The sequence below is a fragment of the Chrysemys picta genome, chromosome 4 (genome assembly GCF_011386835.1).
Source record: "Chrysemys picta bellii isolate R12L10 chromosome 4, ASM1138683v2, whole genome shotgun sequence".
Lineage (NCBI taxonomy): Eukaryota > Metazoa > Chordata > Testudines > Emydidae > Chrysemys > Chrysemys picta.
In genome coordinates, this window is record NC_088794.1 from 27108517 (window position 1) to 27125932 (window position 17416).

At 45.3% G+C, this 17416-nt stretch overlaps 1 protein-coding gene across 8 annotated transcripts in view; it reads left to right on the top strand.

The window, feature by feature from the left end:
• The window catches only part of DAGLA (diacylglycerol lipase alpha), a 102481-nt gene that overhangs the window by 55489 nt on the left and 29576 nt on the right, over positions 1-17416 (top strand). For all 8 annotated transcript variants that reach the window (XR_010600434.1, XM_065591821.1, XM_065591823.1 and 5 more), the window contains 6 exons: positions 4193-4327; positions 6209-6286; positions 8052-8176; positions 9624-9780; positions 10207-10290; positions 10461-10538. Coding sequence is in view for 7 of the 8 variants with exons in the window: in XM_065591821.1 (XP_065447893.1) it covers positions 4193-4327; positions 6209-6286; positions 8052-8176; positions 9624-9780; positions 10207-10290; positions 10461-10538 (657 nt within the window). In the remaining variant the exon portion in view is untranslated. The remainder of the gene's footprint in view (positions 1-4192; positions 4328-6208; positions 6287-8051; positions 8177-9623; positions 9781-10206; positions 10291-10460; positions 10539-17416) is intronic.

Sequence of the window (17416 nt, forward strand, 5' to 3'; positions counted from 1 at the left end):
CAGGAGTCCACGGACCACGGGTTGAAAATCACTGCTGTAGATAGTTCCCCCACAGATCTGGCCTAATGGCTTAATCCTGGCTCCCAGTGAAGTCAGCAGAAGCTTTTGTATTGACTTCAGTGGAAGCAGATTGTCAAGGCTGCTTCCCCACTCTGAACTTTAGGGTACAAATGTGGGGGCCTGCATGAAACTTCTAAGCTTAACTACCAGCTTAGATCTGGTTCGCTGCCACCACTCCCAAAGTGCTAATTCCCTTCCCTGGGTAGCCTTGAGAGACACTTCACCAATTCCCTGGTGAATACAGATCCAAACCCCTTGGAGCTAAAAACAAGGAAAAATCAATCAGGTTCTTAAAAAGAAGGCTTTTAATTAAAGAAAAAGGTAAAAATCATCTCTGTAAAATCAGGATGGGAAATAACTTTACAGGGTAATCAAACTTAAAGAGCCCAGAGGACCCCCCTCTAGCCTTAGGTTCAAAGTTACAGCAAACAGGTAAACACCCTAGCAAAAAGTACATTTACAAGTTGAGAAAACAAAGATAAAAACCAACACGCCTTGCCTGGCTGTTTACTTACAAGTTTGAAATATGAGAGACTTGTTCAGATAGATTTGGAGAGCCTGGATTGATATGTCTGGTCCCTCTTCGTCCCAAGAGCGAACTCCCCCAAAACAAAGAGCACAAACAAAAGCCTTCCCCCCACCAAGATTTGAAAGTATCATGTCCCCTTATTGGTCCTTTGGGTCAGGTGTCCGCCAGGTTACCTGAGCTTCTTAACCCTTTACAGGTAAAAGGATTTTGGAGTCTCTGGCCAGGAGGGATTTTATAGTATTGTACACAGGAGGGCTGTTACCCTTCCCTTTATAGTTATGACACAGATTCATGCACTAGATCTGGTGTTCACTGTATTTATTAATGGCCTTCTGGAGAGGTGAATAGTAAGGTGGCAAATTTTGCAGAGGACACAGTAATAATTAGGTTAGTCAAAAGTATGGAGCATTTGTGAGGAACTCCTGAAGGATCAGACAGAATGAGGGAATTGTTACCAATGGCAGATGAAAGTCATCAAAGATAAGAGCAAGCTAATACACATTGCAATGAACAATTTAAATTACTTGCACACACCGATGGGCTCTAAATTAGCTATAACCTCTCAGGAAAAGATCTAGGAGTTATTGAGGACAGCTCAGCAAAGACGTCAATGCACAGTGGTGGCCAAAAATCAGAAAAGATTTTTGGCTGCATTAGAAGGGAATAGAGAACGATATGGAAAAACTCTGAGGGCATTCTATAAATCAATGGTACATCTGCACTAATTACAGCTTGCAATTTTGGTCTCCTCATCTCAGAAAAAGACACAGGAAAGGTGCAGAGAATGGTACTGAAAGAAATGTGGGGTTGTATATGTTCTTTACCCTGGAGAGGAGATGGTTCGAGAAGATACAGAGCACTGTAAAGTAGTGGATGGTCTGGAGAAGGCCACCGGGATGCTCTTATTTGTCCTATTTGTAAATTAGAGATTAAAGGGAAGGCTTTGTTAGACAGTGTTTAATTAACCTGGGGATGTTGTTACTGAGCCGTACGGGGCTTAGTGAGAATCACCAAAGGTCAGTCACTTGGCACTTTTGAAATCCCCCTATAGACTGGCACAATTGGCCACCCTGGTTACATGCCCCTGCAGTACTGGATATAATGTCTTGCAAATGCCATAGCATTTCCTGGGAACTTCCAAGCCCTAAACTGATGCCCAACTGACAGTAACTATCCAACATAGCCAGTTTCCACAGGTCAGTTGCTGGATGGAAGATCCAGCTGGAAAAAACAAATGTTTTGTTTCTGGTCAGATTGCTCTGAATCTAAACATTTTCATTGGGGTCATTTTTACGTTGTGCCTGCCTGAGCTTTCATGGTGTCTCACTGGAGTTGAGTCTGGGTGCTCACACATCCCAGATACATCACGGTGGCTCGGCCAGAGAGGAAATTGTGGTGCATTGTGGGAGATGTAGTGCAGTCTGGGAGCCCAGCCCATAGGGAAGAATGGGGCATCCAAACTACAACTCCCATGAGGCACTGTAGTGGCTCAAGTAGACACAGTTTAATATCTAAATAACCCAAAATGAAACATTCTGATTGAGGAATGTCAACATTTTTTGTTTTGACATTTCTGAATCAGGTTTTTTTTGTACTTTTCTTTGTGTGATAAGTTTCAGTGGCCTGATTCAGGGTGAGAACAAATGTAAAATAATCAAAATGTTCTGTGAGATGGAAGTTCTGTTCTTCTGTCAGCTCTAGCAAACACTAGTCTGGTCTGCATGGGGATAGGAGCTCCCATTTTTGTGATCCAGAGTTGCAAGATTGGGGGCAGCTCCCCACAGAGAGGGAAGAAAAGTCTTTGTCCTCATTCTGAAGTTTTGTAGTCATGGCTGCCTGGCCCAGGCCTCAAGGAAAACTTGTCCCCCTCAGTCTGTGGAAAACTGTGGTCATTGTCTAGACACACAAGTGGAGTGTTGCCAAGTGGATATCACCCTGAACTACTTGGACAGAGATGGTTATTGTGGGATTGGGGAGTGACCTTTGCCACAAGGAGTCTGTTAGTGCTGGTCTTGTGCACTGCAGGTCCTGCCCAAACAACCTACACTGTCTCTCTAGTCATCTCAGAGATCTTGTACCTACTTTTGAAAAGCTCCAGCACAAACCTTCCTTGCTGAGCAAGGAATAAGAACTCAACTTTTACGCTGGCTTCTCCATCTTGACAAAAGGTCTGGGAAATCTCACCAGTTCCCTCGGACTTATGGGAACTTCCCCTCTTCTCCTTTAAGGCCTTTTGCATTTCCCACATGCCACTAGTTCAGGGAACTGTGGGATAGGTACCCAGAAGGCAATGCAGTTATAATGCTGCAGTACAGGGCTAGGATTGGTACAGGTCAAAACTGCATTTAAAACAATACAGCTAGTGTAGAGATTGTGCATCATTGGTAGTTGAAGTCCCATTGGTTCAGTCACTGATGATAGAGATCGCTAGTGCAGACTGTGCAAGAGCTGTTGGGGAATAATCTCGCACCCCAGAAGCCTGCCCTTCATAGTTTGCCAGAAGTGGAAGTATTTACCTCTGGAAAAGTAGAGCTTCCAAGCAGTGGGCAGGACAGGAGAAGGGAGACCATGTTCTCCAAACCAGACTCTGCTTTCAAGCACATTCTCCAGTCAGGGAGTTACATGTCTAATGACCACATTCACACATGCAGACCAATTGCACACAAAAATCACAGTTGTAAATTTAGATGCTGGGTGAAGGTTCCTTTGAAAGTATGGTCCGACAGTTCAGGGTAAAGACTGTGACAAACCTCCAGGAAAGATTAAGTGATGAGGAAGAGCCTAAGTAGTGGCAAGGTATGTGCTACAGCCCTAGCTGAGCTCCCCTTTGTGGTTAGACACTCGGTTGCTATATTGGACCAAATCTCTGGATCCCATTGCTTTTAAGCCTGCTGGATCTGAGCAGCATCCAGATACTCTCTCTTAATCTGGCCTCTCCTGTCTAGAATCCTCCTTGGGATAGCGGGCCCTGCGGCCCAACTGTCCTTGGCCAGTGCTGACCCCCCATGTCTCCCCAAGAGCATAAGAATGCTCTCCTCAGAGCTCCACCCTCCTGGGTACCTGAGTTAACAGTTTAATTCTTTGGGGACTATGTGACAGCTAAAGCATAGAATGCACAGACTTTGCAAAAGAACTTCTAAACCATACCCCCTTTTCTCATAGAGGTACACCTCTACCCCGATATAACGCTGTCCTCGGGAGCCAAAAAATCGTACCGCGTTATATCGAACAGCATACTCTCTTTGTGCCGCAGTTCCTCATCTGTAAAATGGGGCTAAGAATACTTCCTTTCTCTCCCCTTTTGTCTGCCTTATCTATTTTGATTGTAGGGACTGTCTCTTAACATTCATGCATCCAGCATCCAGCACAGTGTAGCTCTAATCTCAACTGAGGCCTTTAGATGGTACTGTAATATAAATAATACATATTAATAATCATTAGACCAGAGACTTTTTTCCCATGAGGTCCCCTTGGGAATGTTTTCCAAAGAGAACTCTGGGAATGAGGCCATCGCTGCCATGCTGATTCCCACTCACTCTTTCCCTCTTGCTCCTTCCCCCAAACTCCTCTTCCATAACCCTCCCCTCTTTCTGGATTCCACAGGATGCATACTCTGAAATTGCCTACCTTTTTGCTGAGTTTTTCCGAGACCTTGACATAGTCCCGTCTGACATCATCGCGGGCCTGGTCCTCCTGCGTCAGCGGCAGAGGGCAAAGCGCAATGCAGTGCTGGATGAGGTGAGTGCATGGAGTGCGTCCGGATTGCACTGTCCCAATGGGGGTTCTGAGACTGCGTGTATCTCACTCATTTCCACCTGGCCCCTGTTTTACCTGCCTCAGTGTGTGAGAACCCCATGGCTCTGCCCACTTTGTTTCGGTTGTATGATGGGCTGTTACCAGTCACTGGGTTGTGAATTAAATATAAAATACTTAGTTCTTCTGTAACACCTTGATCTGAGACTCCCAAAGTGCTTTGCATACAGGGATCTATCCTGGTTCTGGTTCTATTCAATATCTTCAGAAATGATTTGGACAATTGCATAGCGAGTACACCTAGGGCAAATCTACACTACAGCACTACATCGGTGCAGCTGCACCACTGTAGCGCGTCTGGTGAAAATGCACTATGCCGATAGGAGAATTCGGTGAGAAGTGGAAGCTATGTCGCGGGAAACTTGCGTCACTTGTAGGGGAATTTTTCACACCCCTGAGTGATGTAAGTTATATTGACTTAGGCTGTAATGTAGACCTGCCCTATGAAAATTTGTGGACAATACCAAGCTGGGAGGGATTGCAAGCGCTTTGGAGGATAGGATTAGAATTCAAAATGATCTTGACAAACTGGAGAAGTGATCTGAAATAAATAGGATGAAATTCAGTAAGGACAAATGCAAAGAAGGAATAATCAATTGCACAAATACAAAATGGAAAATGTCTGCCTAAGAAGGAGTACTGCAGAAAAGAATCTGGGGTTTATAGTGGATTACAAATTAAATGTGAGCCAATAATGTTGCAAAAAAAGTGAATATTGTTCTGGGACGTATTAGCAGGAGTGTTGTAAGCAAGACATAAGTAATTTTTCCACTCTACTCAGCACTGATAAGGCCTCGACTGGAGTACTGGGCCCAGTTCTGGGCTACTCACTTTGGGAAAGATGTGGCCAAATTGAAGAAAGTCCAGAGGAGAGCAACAAAAATGATTTAAGGTCTAGAAAACATGGCCTACAAGGAAAGATTGAAAAAATTGGATTTGTTTCATCTGGAAAGGAGAAGACTGAGGGGGAGATAATAACAGTCTTCAAGTATGTAAAAGGTTGTTATAAAAAGGAGGGTGATAAAATTGTTCTCCTTAACCACTGAGGATAGGACAAGAAGTAATGGGTGATCTTAAATTGCATCAAGGAAGATTTAGGTTAGACATTAGGTTAGACTTCCTAACTGTCAGGATAGTTAAGTCCTGGAACTAGGGACCGTGTGGAATCTCCATCATTTTCAAGAACAGGTTAGACAAACACCTGTCGGGGATGGCCTACTCTAGATAATACTTAGTCCTGCCTCAGTGCAAGGGGCTGGACTAGATGACCTATTGAGGTCTCTTCCAATCCTACATTTCTATGATTCCATTAAGGAATTAAACCTCATAACCCCTTTCTTTTTGTAGGCGGGTGATATATGCAGATTTAGTGCATTATAATTATTTAACTATGTACATCAAGATCAGACCCCCTTCTATACTTTTGTGTAAAGAAGACTCCTGTATCCAGCCAAAATGACAGGGGGAATATTAGGGATAGTTACTGTACCCAGGGAGTTACTGAAATTGAACTTGGCTGATTGATACCCCTGCAGAAAAGTGCCATGGGAGCAAAGTGGTCCAGGACCCCAGTTTTCAAGGCTGACGTGCTAGTGATGAGAGATTCAAAATCAGGGGTCTAGAGATCAGACTGGGTGGGAATTGGAACAAAAATAAGCTCAGAAAGCTGACCAGATGGTAGGGGAAAAAATCTCATAGTCTGCGAGTTGTGTTGCACAGAACAATGGGAACTTGCCTTCCCTTGTGCACAGCCATTGTGTCTTTGTGGATGGAGGGAACTCACCCATATGTGTGTGTGATTTACAGGCAAACAATGACATCTTGGCCTTTCTGTCTGGGATGCCAGTGACCAGGAACACCAAGTACCTGGATCTGAAAAACTCGGTAAGTCACTAGCCCATGAACTCACCTGCTCTGTGCCGATCCATAAAACAAACAGCAAACTGACTGTCTTCTCATAGCTTGTTTCCCTTTGTCTCTTAGCTGGTGTTTGCTCTTTCATTTATTTCTTTGTCTGTCTCACATAATCAAGGAAATTAAAGATGAAAAAGACCTATTAGATGATGATAACAATAAAGCTTAGCTCTTGCCTCGGTCTTTCAAAGCTTTCTAAAGCATTATCCTCACCATGTCCCTATGAAGTAGGTAGTATTATCCCACATGGAGGAGAAAGAGCAATTAATTGACTTTTCCAAGGCAACAAACGAGAAGTCAGTGCCACAGGCAGGGTGTTAATACAGGACTTTCATATGGAAGTGCTGCCAGTGTAGAACAGGGTTCTATCTCGATCAGAGCAGAAGGCCACTTACATCAAGATGGAACATTGCGTGCTGGAACCAGTAGTGTCTGCAGGTTGCAGTTCTTTAAGGAAGGTGAAGACAGCTGAAATCTGTCCTATTTTGTGCAAATTCTGTTTGGCTTTTGGTCTCCCGGCATGTTGCCATTGCAGCCCTTAACAGGGCACACATTGGCCATCTTCCTGGATTGTTGCAAAATCGCTGAGGTAGACGACCCAATCCACGTCTTTTCTGAGCAAGTGATTCTGTGATTAATCTACCTGTGGTTCCATTCTGCTCCACTGGGTTCCACTTTGTCTTCAGACTGCCTCTCATTCTAGACAGGTGGAGAATTGCCTATGTGTCTCCTTTCATAGACAAGGTCAGCACTGATCCACATGTGCATTGAGGCACATGGCCCTAGACTAGAAGAATGGCTTTACAATTCCATCTCTGTGCATCTCCATGACCATCTGTGGCTATATGGGAACAATATGTTAGAGCAGTGGATCTCAAACTGTGGGTCGGGACCTCAAAGTGGGTTGTGACCCTGTTTTAATGGGGTCACCAGGGCTGGTTTAGACTTGCTGGGGCCTGGTGCTGAAGTCGAAGCCGGAGCCCTACTGCCCATGGCTGAAGCCAAAACCTGAGGGCTTCGGCTTCGGCCATGGATAGTGCAGCTCAGGTTACAGGCCCCTCCACCCAGGGCGGCGAGGCTAGGGTTTGGCCCCCCACCTGGGCAGCGGGGCTCGGGCAGGCTCAGGCTTCGCTCCCCCTCCTGGGGTTGTGTAGTAATTTTTATTGTCAGAAGGGGGTTGCAGTGCAATGAAGTTTGAGAACCCCTGTGCTAGAGAGATCCTGTTACTGACAAGTAGTAATCTAGTGTCTCCTCTCCTCAAATAGGGCAGTGCAGGGCACTCTGGGTTTTGTGTGGACTGGGATCTCCTCAGTGTAATAGAGCTAAGACCACTGTGGAATGGCTTCCCTTGCAAATGTTTGATAGTTTGCTGATGTGCTGCAGGAAGATCTTTAGATCTAATTCTAAACGTTATTAAACATTTATGGGTGAGAGCCTCAGCTGGTGTTAATTGCTGTAGCTTTGTTGATTTACTCCAGTGGAGGATCTGGCCCAGGATAACCAATGTGCCCTCTACAAGGCAACTGGTGATATACTCCGAGGTTTGTAGCTGCTCTGGTGGTGGGGATAGGGAGGGCTGACGTAATATGCAGACACCAATAGGAAACAAGGATGCACGTCTCTAACACATATTAGGGAGTTCTTGGTGGGGAGAGCGCTGGATAAGGGATGCAAGGTGAGGCAAGTGCCACCAAAGAGAATATGAAGGGCACTTAATCTCTCTTGTCTCTTTCAGCAAGAGATGCTGCGGTACAAAGAGGTCTGTTATTATATGCTGTTTGCCCTGGCTGCCTATGGCTGGCCCATGTACCTGATGAGGAAGCCCACCTGTGGACTCTGTCGCCTGGCCAGATCCTGCTCGTGAGTGGCCTGCCTTCACTTTCATTTTCTCTCCCCATTTTGCTCCTCTCTCCCCTTTTTCATTTTTCCCTTCTTTTTCCTTTTCTTTATCCATCTCCCCTTTCTTTCCATTTCTCTTCTCCTCACCTTTCTTTCTTTCTTTCTTTCTTTCTTTCTTTCTTTCTTTCTTTCTTTCTTTCTTTCTTTCTTTCTTTCTTTCTTTCTTTCTTTCTCCTCTCAGTCTCCATTCCCTCTCTTCTTCTCAATTACTTTCCCCATCCCTTCCTGCTCTTTTTTTTCAGACCCTTATTCCCCACTGCTCATCTGTCCTCCCTATTAAATAATCCAGACTGTGTCTCAGTATGCCCTCTCTAACATGCTAAAGACCTTGCCAGACCTGTGTGCTTCAAACAACCAGCATGGGGAATTGATTAAGACAATATTCACTGAGTCAGAATTGCCATCTCATAGCTCTGGGAAGCACAGAAATGCAAGGAGCTGACATTTGGCGTCAATGAGATTTGGCCAGGATCTGTGCTCCTTGGTGTCTGGGATTTATTTCTGACGCCAGGAGTAGCATGGTCACCTCCAGGTAGCAGCACTTCACTTAAAGTGAGGTAGCACTTTCATTTTAAACATTTTATATTTTCAGTTGCTTGGAATTTTCTCATTACTTTCTTTGGGGGGGGGGGAGCGCGGGGGACGGGGATGGGCGGGGGAAGAGCTACGCTTCTCAGGCACAGTCTCAGTCCAGAAGCTGTTTTGATTTTTAGGAACATTTGTATTAAGAGTCTGTCCACTTTTCAATCATCTGTGCATGAGGTGTAGGGAAAGACATTTTTCAAGTCCTTTTGGTGGTTAGGTTTGGTGGTTAGCCTCCAGAACTGCTTTGTTTTTTACGGACATAGACCTGAATGAGGGATGGCCTCTTTGTCTGTTACAAGACATCTGGGACTGCAGTAACAAAGGTATAGCATCCCTCCAGGCGTTCAAAGCTGTGGAGCTTTCAAAGATCCCACAGTCACATTGATTCTTCCGACATTAGTTGCACTGTTGCTCCTCCTGGTGTCCGCAAGCAACATTGCACCCCTTCATGATTTTACATGGTGACACTGAAAAAGAGGGTGTGTCTACTCTGGGAAAAACTAAGCATTTTTTGGCATGGGTGCAGCTCCACCTATAGCATAGGCGGGCACAGGCATTTTTACTGCCATGGCATCTAAACTTACTCAGGTCACAGTTAGGTGGTAAAAATGCCTGTGCCTTCTTGTCTATGCTCCAGCTTCATGGCACCAGTGCATAAAAAACAATGGCCACAGACTCGCATGCAGAGTCTCTCAAACCCACATAGTATCTCCCTGTTTCCCTTTCTTGACTCAGTGCCTCTCCTGCTTGGCCTTCCCTCTTCCCAAAGCCCCACTTCTCCCCACCTTTCCTTTTTCCTCAGAGTAGTTCTTTTTCTCTGCAGATGTTGCTGTCTCTGCCCCTCACGGCCTCGCTATGCCCCTAGTGTCACCATTGAGGAGGATAACTGCTGCGGTTGCAACGCCATTGCTATCCGTCGCCACTTCCTAGATGAGAATATGACTTCAGTGGACATTGTCTACACCTCCTGTCATGATGCGGTAAGGAGACTCTATGGCAACTGCTGTACTCTGGACATGTTCCCCAGCCACTTCCCCATGAGAGCTATGTGCTCTCTAGCATGGCTGGAAGGCCCCTAAGCCATTCCCCCAGCACTGGAGATCCCCCTCTGGACTGACTGCACCACGTGTATACAAGTCTTTATGTTACTGCTGACCTTGAACAGTCCAGAGGGGAGATCTGTCATGCAGGTGGTCTGCTTCCCTCTAGCTGGGAGGGAAAAGGTGTGTGTGTGTGTGTGTGTGTGTGTGTGTGTGTGTGTGTGTGTGTGTGTGTGTGTGTGTGTGTGTGTGTGTGTGTGTGTGTGTGTGTGTGTGTGTGAGGGGAGGGGGAGGGGGGAAGGGGGGGGAGGGAAATCACAGCTAGGTGGGGCTGAAGGTTTTAACAAAGTAATGCATTTTCCCCAGGTCTATGAAACTCCTTTCTATGTGGCTGTGGACCATGAGAAGAAGAAGGTGGTCATCAGCATCCGAGGAACCCTGTCTCCAAAGGTATGTGTGCTCTGTGATGGGAGTCCCCTGGCGCTCACCCTCACCAGCGTGCACCAGCTTATGCTTCGTCCTTGGGAATCTCCTTCGGTACAAGCAGAGAGCTCATTTCACACTCTTGATGTCTCTCTTTTCTCTCACTCTCTGAACTGTGTTGGATTCTCTCCCTCCAGGATGCCCTGACTGACCTGACGGGGGATGCAGAGCGCCTCCCAGTTGAAGGTCACCATGGAACCTGGCTGGGACACAAGGTACTCAGAAAATGCTGCTTATTTTGCCCTTCTAAGTTTACAATGTAATCCCAACCCCTCTCCCCCAAAATGTTGTAAGATTCATTAATTATTTGAGAGCCTTGAATTAAAAAAGGGGCTGTATCATGGCCAGGTGGCATTATTAAAACCCCCAAAACCTTCTAAAGTCACTGTGCCATTAATCAAAGAAAAGAAAGATACACAATTAATAAAAATACCACTTTAATAAAAGGAATCTGTTAAGGTGGAAAACAACTCACTGACAGCAAATTCTGAAAAGCTCAGTTGAAAGAAATATAAATTTAGCCCTGACAGAGTGTAACAGTCTCAGTGTTGCAAGGCAGATGGTCACTGACCCACACCAGAGCCCCGTCTCTATTGAGAAAACTTACATTGATGTAACAAAATTGATGCAGCATGTCTATTTTAGAGATCTGGCCTGGTGTAATTAAATCGATTTAGTTAGTACAGAGAACACCTTCGACCCCAATACAGCAAAGTGCTAAATTTAAAGCATGTGCTTAATTTTAAGTACATGAGTATCTTAGTCAAAGGGACTAATCCCATGCTTAACGCTAAGCACATGCTTAAGTCCTTGGCTGGATAGAGGTCTAAGATCCTGATCCTGGAAGCCTTGCTCATGCAGGTAGTTCTTATTCACATGCATACTGTAGCTGGTGTCACTGGGACTCTGTGTTTGGTTAAGGATTATATCTATGGATAGGCTTGCAGAATGGGGTCATATTGTTGAAACCAAGCTTGCATTCTTGCTCTTGTAAATGTGAATGCTGTGTTTTAAGCTTCTTAAGTAACAAAAATTAATCAGCATAACAAACTATTATTCAGAAATAAATGAGGTAATGTTTTTGTCATATAATTGGCATTCGGAAATTTAAAATCTATGCTGCTTGTTCCATTTACAAAATATTATGCTTATCAAAAGGAGTTAGCACTAACATCTCATGCTGTTGAACTAATGCATTTTGTTCAGAAGGAGTTAGCGCTAACATCTCATGCTGTTGAACTAATGCATTTTGTTCAAAATTACGTAGTATAATAATAATTGTAAACAATTTTTATGAAATAAAAAAGATAAAATTTAAATCCAAATGAAAATGACATTAATAAACTGAAAATCTAAGTTACAAGTATCTTATTATCTATTGTGCAAATCTAAAATCCATGTTAGAGGTAAACATTTTCTCTTGACTGATCTTTTTAGAAGATTTGCATAAATATGTCTGATTTTATTTCATATTTTATCAGAGCATTTGCTGTTTTCTTTTTGTATTTGTTTGGCCTTTTAATTAAAATTTTCTTTGCTGTTCTTTGATTAATAGCTTCACAACTTCAGATACAAGTAAAAGAAGTTTAGTTTGTTTTTTATTTTATAAAATCAAATTATAATTATAAAATAGTTTTGACTATATTTTTCATATCTTAGATATCACCTATTAATAAATAGCAAAGACAAATACAACTATATTTTAAAATACTGTTATCAGGCCTGCTGAGGGAGGGGGCGGGGGAGCGGAAAGGCAGCAATTGCCCAGGGGCCCCAGCTGCTGCCACAGTTGCGGTGATGGTGTCCGGGAGCCTCAGGCCCTTTTAAATCACCCAGGTGGGCCGCAGGGCTCCTAAACATACGAGACCGCTCCAGGCCCCGCAAGCCGATGTGATTGGCCAGCACTGGCAGTCCTGGAAGTGACGGATTTGTCACTTCCGCCCCAGGCCCCGCCCCCTCAGGGAAGGCCCTGTCCCTGGGCTCAGAATTTCTGTTGGCGGTCCTGACTGTTATTAATATGAATTACTAGATAATTAAATGCTATTGGCCCCCAAGAAAGACTAAAAAGGATAATATTTTGTATGTCTCTTGATACATTTTTAATATATTGTATAAAAATCAAAAGTTAAAGTGAAAATAAATGAAGTACTTCACTCATACTCACATGTATTTTGGACAAAAATATATGGCAGTGTTGGGACTTACCATAAGTTGTTTTGTTTTCTTGGGTTGATTACTTTTTCACACATACACAAGTAACAGGAATAATCCACCTGCATTTGCTGAGCCAGTTTACTGTTCTGTTTCATGTACAGTTTATCATGTGATCTACAATTGGAAACTCTTGACAGGTTTGTGCTGACCTTACCACCGATTCATTACAACTACAATAGGAAGGGAGTGGTTGAGTCACATCTGTTGTCATAGTTACATTAGTTAAGAATTACCTGAGCTATTGCTGGGGCCTTGACTATATCTATATTCAAGGTTGGCTGGTTATCATTGAAAAAGTAGGGTAAAATCACAAGTCTATGGGAAAAGTAATTTCAAAAAAGTCATAGGGTTACATTATATTGAGCAAAATGCCCTTAAAAGTCAATCTAGTTGTAGTCATATTGGTCCCAGGATATTAGAAAGACAAGATGGTGAGGTAATATCTTTTATTGGACCAGCTTCTGTTGGTGAGAGAGACAAGCTTTCGAACCATAAAAGAGCTCCTTGTCTCTCTCACCAACAGAAGTTGGTCCAATAAAAGATATTACATCACCCATCTTGTCTTCTTAAAACTCAGGTTATTCTTTCATGGTCCAGTGCAATGAACATATCTCGAGCCAAATTGTTAAAGAAGAAATAAAATAATAAGGTAACGGAGGAATCTTCCCTGATAGCAAGCTAGCCTGGGTGACAGGGACCATGACTTGTAACAAAAAGCCTTAAAAGTTATGGCCATGACAAATATCATGCTCGTTTAACTATATCAGCTAGATACAACAGTTCCTAATAACAATTAATTACAACCTGCCTTCTTCCAGTAGAGCCTATGAATGGATTTTCAGAGATATTTACCGATGTGGAAAATGTGAAGGGGTTTTGAGCTAGAGCAGAGGCGGGCAAACTTTTTGGCCTGACGGCCGCATCGGGTTTCATAAATCGTATGGAGGGCCAGTTACGGGTGGCCCGGCCCCCACCTCCTATCTGTCCCCCGACTGCCCCCGGACCCACTCCATCCAACCTCTCCTCCTATCTGCCCCCCCCCGACTCCTGCCCCATCCAACCCCCCCAGTTCCATGACGGCCCCCCTGGGACTCCTGCCCCATCCAACCACCCCTTCTCCCTGTCCACTGACTGCCCACAGAACCCCTGCCCCTGACTGCCCCCTGCCGCCCCCCCTCCTTCCTGACTGCCCCCTGCCCCCATTCAACCCCCTGTTCCCCCCCTGCTCCCACCCACTACCCCAAACTCCCCTGCCCTCTATCCAATCCCCCCTGCTTCCTGCCCCCTTACCGCGCTGCCTGGAGCACCGGTGGCTGGAGCTGGGCCATGCTGCTGCCACCGCCACCACGCAGCACAGAGCACCGGATCAGGCCGGGCTCTGCAGCTGCGCTGCCCCAGGAGCTCACAGCCCCGCCGCCCAGAGCGCTGTGCTGGCGGCGGAGCGAGCTGAGGCTGCGGGGGGAGGGTGGACAGCAGGGGAGGGGCCGGGGGCTACCTCCTGGGCCAGGAGCTCGGGGGCCAGGCAGGATGCTCCCGTGGGCCGGATGTGGCCTGTGGGCCGTAGTTTGCCCACCCCAAGCTAGAGGGATCCAAAGTAATATTAGACTACCCAGATTTCAAAAAGGAGTCATTTTTAACTCCTTAGAACTACAGAACAGTACAAAATATTTTCTTGTAACTCCCCAAATTCTCCTCTCTGCCCCCTACCAGTGATGTGCCAGTTTTTAAATTAGGCCCCATTTTTTATTCCTTCATACAGCAGGGGTCGGCAACCTTTCAGAAGTGGTGTGTCGAATCTTCATTTATTCACTCTTATTTAAGGTTTCGCGTGCCGGTAATACATTTTAACATTTTTAGAAGGTCTCTTTCTATAAATCTATATTATGTAACTAAACTATTGTATGTAAAGTAAACAAGGTTTTCAAAATGTTTAAGAAGCGTCATTTAAAACTAAATTAAAATGCTGATCTTACGCCACCAGCCTGCTCAGCTTGCTGCCAGCCTGGGGTTCTGTTCACCTAGGCTGGCAGCGGGCTGAGCAGGGCCTATGGTCGGGACCCCAGACCTGGGGGGGTGTGTGTTTCAGGGGTCAGGGCAAAGGGCTGGGGGAGGGGGTTCAGGGCAGAAGGCTGGGGTGTGTGTTGGAGGGTTCAGGGATCAGGGCAGAGGGCTGGGGTGGGGGGGTGTAGGGCAGAAGGCTGGGTGTGGGGGGTTCAAGGATCAGGGCAGAGGGCTGGGGGTGTGTGGGGGGGTGCAGGGCAGAAGGCTGGGTGTGCTCCCAGCCCCCTGCCTGAGCGGCTCATGATAGGGGGCTTGAAGGGATATGTCCTGTTCCACCCCCTTCCCCCAGGCTCCGTCCCTACCTCTCTCTGCCTCCTCTACAGAGCTGTATGCATGCTGTCGTTCTTCCCCCTCCCCCTCATTGGGGCCATCAGCTGATTGGCGCAGGGACAGAGAGGAGGAGGGGCAGGAAAGCACCACGCTGGGGGAAGAAGCGGGGGAGGGGGGAAGCTTGGTTGCCACAGAACCAAGCTTCTGTCTCCTGCCCCCGCAGGGGAGAGCAGTGGGTGGGGGGGCTGAGTGGGGCTGGGGGCCGGGACCGCGGCAGGGAGCTGCATGCCACACAAAATCGTGTTTGGCACGCGTGCCGTAGGTTGCCGACCCCTGCCTTAGTGATATCCCAGAATGATATCCCAGTTTAACAGGAAAACTAAATTCAGCTGTAATGACAATGATGAAGCTATGACTATGGTTCCATAACATTAAAAGGACAGTGTGCATTAGACTATCAGTATCAAGAATATATCTATAAGGCTGACTAATTCAATCCAGTAGTATCATATCATCATGGAATCATGTCAGGATTTTCAAAAATAGGAGCCTAAAATCCATGTTAATTATCTAAATAAGTGACCTGATTTTCAGACATTCCCATTGAAGTTAAAGATGAACAGGGACTGTTCGTGAATGAGGTTGAAATTGAAGAGCTGTCAGAAGGCCTGGAACAGAGACTTAAAAGATCCTGATAGCTACTTTTTGATGATGATATTAGCATCACAGATGTCTCATTTGTAGGTTCACAGACTCATCTGCTCTTCACCTTCAATACCAGTTTCATTCAGTTCAGTGACACATTTGATCTTGAAAAATGTGAAGAAACCCAAGTTGCTGCCCATTTTTGTGATGCGCATGGATCCCTTATATCTTAATGGACAAAACTTGACAATGTTAATTTTTTACTTTAGAGATGTTTTAGTTATTTCAGTCCATCCAATCCCTTGTTTCCTATCATATTCTTCACCTTTAGACAGATTGAGTCAAGTGATTAATTGTAATAGGGTCCTCTGGGGGCACAGGAGCCTAGCGGTAAGTGTCTGCTCGTTGCGGGGGCAGTGGTAGGGGAGCCTGGGCCTGCCCACTCCACCGGGCTCCGACCCAGGGCCCTAGGAAGGTTAGCAGCGTTTGGCCTCTGAGGGGGGGGCCCTCTGAGCTACCTTCTCTGGATTGCTTCCTACCACTGCTTCTGGTCTCCGATAAGAAGAAAAAAGAAGGAAACCAAAACCTGCTGGCCCCGGCTGGGCTCTGCATATGGTCTTGTCTCCTCTGGGAGACTTCTCCAGCTCCTTTTGGCAGGAGCCTTCTGGGTAGGTCTGCACTCCTTCCCAGCCTCTCCCTTCTGAGATGGGTTGCTTCCTTTTTAACCTGTGTCTCCATGCTCTTGGGTTGGAGTGGGGGGCTAGCTGGGCCCAGGATACTCCTTCAGTCCCTTCCATCGCAATGTGAGGTTTGTATACCCCATCACAGTCATACATCGTGTTAGCTGATCACTGAAGACTAATCATCTGTTGCAGTATGGATCTGCATCCTCAATATTTACTATGGATAGAATGAGAAACAGCCATGTTTCTCAACACTGTGTAGACTGAAGGCAGACAAATAAGATGAGCTGGCCAGCTTTCTATAGAACTGTGTTATCAGGTCCCCAGCCACCTGTGACGTTGTGCAGTCTATATGGTTTTATAAAAACTTGATAATAAGTCAATATAATGTAACTGGGATAGTTTTAGAGAAAATACGGTAATAAGTGAATGTAACGTAACTGGGATATGCTTCATGCAAAAGGTCTCTTGTAAGGTATCATTACAAAGCTTTTAATCTACTGAGTATGATCATCTGATTTGTATAAATGTACCACTCTTGTATCTAAAACTAGAAATATAAAATATAACTCCGAGGGCCTATTGTAATTGTGTAAAGTGTGGACCATTAATGATGGTTTGGAATCTTGATGACTCCCATTGTCTGCAGATGGCTGTATTTACCTGTGAGTCTTCCTGTATATGCCTGTGCTGGCAAGTGAGTAATGAAGTCTTGCAGTGACATGTGATCATGTCACCTGAACTGGAATCCATCTTTAACCTGGTGCTTTTCCAGTGAGGGGGGGTGGAAACCCAGAGAGACAAAGAGTTCCTGCCTTATGCAAAAGATATATAAAGGGGGAAGAGAACAGAGAGGGGGAGGAGCCATCATGAAGAATCCCCTAGCTACCACCTGAGCTGCAACAAGAGCTGTACCAGGGGAAAGAATTGTGCCCAGGCCTGGAAGGTGTCCAGTCTGAGAAAAACTTACTGAAACATCTCTGAGGGTGAGATTATCTGTATTTAGTTTGATTAGGCATAGATTTGCGCATTTTATTTTATTTTGCTTGGTGACTTACTTTGTTTTGTCTGTTACTACTTTGAACCACTTAAATCCTACTGTCTGTATTTAATAAAATCACTTTTTATTTAGTAATTTACTCAGAGTATGTATTAATACCTGGGGGAGCAAACAACTGTGCATATCTCTCTATCAGTGTTATAGAGGGCGAACAATTTAT